We start from the raw sequence: 5,197 nt of genomic DNA, 5'->3' as shown, positions 1-5,197 counted from the left end.
GTGCTTGATTTGTCTCAAAATCCTTACTTGGTGAGTGAGATTCCTAAGGATATTGGTGAACTTGGAAGCTTAAAGAAACTTTTGCTTCAAAGTTCTTCTTTTCAAGGTGAGATTCCAGGTTCTTTGTTGGGTTTGCATAGTTTAACTGATTTGGATCTTTCTGATAATAATCTAACAGGTTTGGTTCCAAAGTTTCTAGCTTCTTCTCTTGAGAATCTAGTTTTCTTTGATGTTTCACAGAACAAGCTTTCAGGGCCATTTCCAAATGGAATTTGTAAAGGCCTTGTTATAAATCTCAGCCTCCACACAAATATTTTCACAGGTTCTTTACCAAACAATTCTATTAGTGAATGTACGAGTCTAGAGAGATTCCAAGTTCAGAACAATGGTTTCTATGGTAATTTCCCTAATGAGCTTTTTTCATTACCTAAAATCAAGCTCATAAGAGCTGAAAACAATAGATTTTCTGGTCAAATACCTGAGTCAATATCAAAAGCTGTTTTTTTGGAACAAGTTCAGCTTGACAATAACAGCTTTTCAGGTCAAATCCCTTCAGGCCTTGGCTTTGTCAAGACCTTATACAAATTCTCAGCTTCTCTCAATCATTTCTATGGTGAAATTCCTCCAAATTTCTGTGACTCACCAGTTATGAGCATAGTAAACCTCTCTCACAATTCACTTTCTGGTAAAATTCCTCAGCTGAAAAAATGCAGAAAACTAGTATCATTGTCTTTATCTGATAACACTTTAACTGGAGAAATACCAACTTCACTTGCTGAGTTACCAGTGTTAACTTACCTTGATCTTTCACATAACAACCTCACTGGTTCAATTCCACAAGGGCTGCAAAACTTGAAACTTGCACTTTTCAATGTTTCCTTCAATCATCTTTCTGGTGAAGTACCATACTCTTTGATTTCAGGTCTACCTGCCTCATATTTGGAGGGTAACCCTGCACTTTGTGGTCCTGGTTTACCAAACTCATGTTCTAATGATTATATGCCAAGACATCATAGTATTGGTGTTACAACATTAACATGTGCATTGATTGTTCTAGCATTTGTTGTTGGAATTGCCTTTGTTGTTGGTGGATTTATGTTGTATAAGAGATCCTGCAAGGGGAATGATAATGAAGTAGGTGTTTTTCGGTCGGTGTTCTTTTATCCTCTAAGAATCACTGAGAATGATTTGCTTATAGGGATGAATGAGAAAAGCTCATTAGGGAAAGGTGGAGTTTTTGGTGAAGTTTATGCTGTTAGTTTGCCTAGTGGTGAACTTATAGCTGTGAAGAAATTAGTTAATTTCGGAAACCGATCTTCGAAGAGTTTGAAAGCCGAGATGAAGACTATGGCAAGGATTAGGCATAGAAACATTGTTAAAATTCTGGGGTTCTGCCACTCAGATGAGTCAGTTTTGATCATTTATGAGTATTTGAATGAAAAAAGCTTAGGTGATTTGATTTCAAGTCAGAATTTTGAGTTACAATGGGGATTTAGATTGAGAATTGCTATTGGAGTTGCTCAAGGACTTGCTTATATTCACAAAGATTATGTTCCACACTTGCTTCATAGAAATGTTAAGTCAAATAATATTCTATTGGATGCAAATTTTGAGCCAAAAATCACTGATTTTGCTCTTGATAGAGTTTTGGGAGAATCTGCTTTTAAGTCAACTTTGGATTCTGAAGGTGGATCTTCATGTTATAATGCACCAGGTATGAGAAGTTATGTGAATAACATAAAGTACTTATGAGATATAAAACATAAGTGAAATTGCATTTACTCCATGATAGAGGATACTCATTTATTTCATAAAAAATCTTGGTGAATTTTGATACAAATTATGTCATGCTATATGATTGCTTGTTAGGAAAAAAAAAGATGTTGAGTTTATAATGAAATTGGTTGAAAATTAAGCTGGTTTCTTTTGATAATTGATTTTTGTATTTCTTAACTTTGGCTATTAATTGGGTGGTTACTCTGTTTCTAAATAGTTATTCTTGATCTCAGAACTCACTGCAAATTAGTATCGTACCACCCTAAGGGTGGAAATAGGCCAGACCGCCTATCAGGGGCCTATTACCTGGCCTATAACAGGCTAGGCCAGACTAGACTTTTTTCACGAACAGGTCAGGCTTAGGCTTTCTAAAAAGCCTATTTAGCTTAACAGGCCAGACCTTAGCCACCTAAAAGGCCTATAAAGCCTAACAGGCCGGCCTATTTAGCTATATTATATAAGAATGTTGAAATTATACTATTTTAATATAAGCAATATTATTATATATGTGTAATATTAATATAAAAATGTGTATAAAAATATAATTTAATTATTATAATTAGATGGGCCTAACTAAAAATAAGCCTATAAGCCCATTAAAATGTAGGCATGGTAGCCTATTTCATGAGCATATAGTATAATAGGCCTTTAAACAGGCTAACAGGTCAGACCAGACTTTTAAACAGGTCAGGCCTAGGCTTTGAAATTTTTTTTAAACAGGCTAACAGGCCTGGCCCAGGCTCCTATGTGCTATATAGGCTGGGCCTGTTTAAGGCAAAGCCTGGCCTGGCCTGGTCTGGCCTGTTTCCACCCTTATACCACATCTAGTATTGTACAGCATTCGTCAATCAATATAAAACTTTATCGAAGCTCTGTGTATGAATAAACAATGTAATAATATTAATCTATTACTGGGCAACAAGTCAATCCTGTTATATAAAAGAATAGAGATTAACCAGCTGGTAAGTAATTCCTAACTTAACAAACTAATGCAACTCATCTCTCACTCTTAATTATGGTAATACAGTGATTACCATATTCATATTTTCAATATTCCATTTCCATCTTATTATATATCATCAATTATTAATTACAAAGTTTGCCTAGCATATAAACAATTTGCATGCATGCAACAAATATAAGTAACTGCTTTCTGATATATTGTATAAGACATTGTAATATTTAGACACCATCACTATATAGATTTTTACACAGTTAGTATATCATTTTTAAGAGTTAATGGTGATTAAAAATGAATAATGGATAGTATAATGAAAGTGTATAATACTCATACACTACCTGTGCATATAGTTTTTTCTCTAATTCGTATTTTTTTGGTATTACCAAAGGTATCTCCTCACCCTATGAGTAAAGATCTAATCTCTCGGGTGCGTGACTGTCCCTCCCAACATGTTTTATTCCCAGGAATCGAACCATCAACATTTTGATCATCATGTGGATCTAATAGAACTTTACGCTACTAGACCAAAACCTTCTCTGTTAACCAATAAATATGAGCATATATACTAACTATTACTATTATTGCATTGCAGAATATGGTTACAATAAGAAACCAACTGAAGAATTAGATGTGTATAGTTTTGGTGTTATATTGCTAGAGCTAGTAACTGGAAAACAAGCAGAACCAAAAGAAGCAAGTGATGATTCCCTTGACATAGTAAAATGGGTTAGAAGAAAAGTGAATATAACTAATGGGGTGCAACAAGTTCTTGACCCTAGAATATCACATACTTTTCACCATGCAATGATTGAAGCTTTGGATATAGCTCTTAGTTGCACTTCTGTGTTGCCTGAGAAAAGACCATCAATGGTTGAAGTTGTTAGAGATCTTCAGTCTCTTGAATCAAGAACTTGCATTGCAAATTTGCAACTTCCAAGTGAGGGACATGTTCCTATGTGATCTTCTTGTAATTCAGAAAAGATTGCATATTTTTATTGTCTTTGTATGTAAATTTTATACTCATTTTAGTCTCTTATATTTTTCGAACTTACAGTTTAGTCCTTCGAAAAAAAAGTCTTAAAATGGTCCCAAAAAATTCAAATGTGAGTTAAATTAGTCATTTTTAGCACTATTTTACTTCTTTTCTTCTTTGAAGAACTAAACAGATAAAATAAAAAAATATAAGAGACTAAAATAGATATTTTTATTTTGATTAGTTGGAATATGTGCTAGCATGACATTTAATTATCATTATTGTGGGTATTAACATTTTATAGGTGTGATGGGAGAAAAAATTTAAACTCACAAGTATATGAAACTAAAATATTAAAGTTTGAATTTAGAATTGAGAATATAAAGCAATGAGATTGATGGTTTCTAATAATATTTAAATAAACAACTTTTAACGAAAAATGGTTGAAGAATATATTGATATGATATATTTCTAAATTTTAAATGATGACATTATCAGTAAATAAGAAATATTTTGAATTATGAAATATTAAGTGATCAATACTGTTTCGTTGCATATTGCTATACATACACCTTATTTATAATATACATATACGTTACTAAACATAAAAAGGAAAATAGTACACAACGATGGTGTAATGATTTTTTGCCAACTAGTCATTTATCTTTAAATCTATTAACAATATAATTAAAAAACTCATTCATGCCACATGTCACATCCTCCTCACATGTTTTCCCTTTATGTCGCATGTCACATCCTCCTCACATGTTTTCCCTTCATGCCACATGTCATATTCTCCTCACATTTTCCCATCTTAAAATGTTCTAAGTTATTAAAAAGTTAAAAAAAAAACTCATTGATGCCACATGTTACTACTATGTACTTTCCCACACTATCCTTACTTTTTATATATTTTATATGTTAATAAATTAATACTAATTAACGATTGGACTATGTTGCTACTCCATCAAAATTGAGTGTTTATCGTACCTATGTTTTGTTATGTTAAAATGTAATAGACATTGAGCATTAGATGAGATTGAAATCATTTTTCACATCCAAACTATTTCTTTACACTAATCTATGTATATTATTTAATGTTTACTATTTATCTAAGAATAATTGCATTGTTACACCTCATCAAAGTTTTGTAACATTTTTTCAATTGAATTTTAATATTTCAGATTCTTTGAATTTTATTTTTTCTCTATTATAATTGAAAAATTAAATTCCAAATTGAATTTTTTTATAACTTTTAAATATATTTTTAATAAAAAAAACTCATTTAGTATAATGATTTGATTTCCATTTTTTCATTAAAAAAATCATATTTAAAATTGAAAAATTCATTTCATTTTCTATAAATTTTAAAGTATTTATTTTAGTAAAAATAATATGGTATCATGTTTCAGACTTTCACTTTGTTATTTCCATTAGAAAATTCAAATTAAAAATTGTCATTTCTTTTTCTTATGTGATTGAATATG

At 31.3% G+C, this 5,197-nt stretch overlaps 1 protein-coding gene across 1 annotated transcript in view; it reads left to right on the top strand.

Moving 5' to 3' along the window:
* Window positions 1–3,771, top strand: part of LOC109359763 (probably inactive leucine-rich repeat receptor-like protein kinase At5g06940) — a 4,472-nt gene extending 701 nt beyond the window's left edge. Inside the window, exons 2-3 of the mRNA XM_019604458.1 lie at window positions 2–1,714; window positions 3,330–3,771. Of these exons, the coding sequence (XP_019460003.1) occupies window positions 2–1,714; window positions 3,330–3,697 (2,081 nt within the window). The 3' untranslated portion in view covers window positions 3,698–3,771. The remainder of the gene's footprint in view (window position 1; window positions 1,715–3,329) is intronic.

Source organism: Lupinus angustifolius, chromosome LG11 (genome assembly GCF_001865875.1).
Source record: "Lupinus angustifolius cultivar Tanjil chromosome LG11, LupAngTanjil_v1.0, whole genome shotgun sequence".
Classification (NCBI taxonomy): domain Eukaryota; kingdom Viridiplantae; phylum Streptophyta; class Magnoliopsida; order Fabales; family Fabaceae; genus Lupinus; species Lupinus angustifolius.
This window is presented reverse-complemented; position numbering and strand designations above follow the sequence as displayed.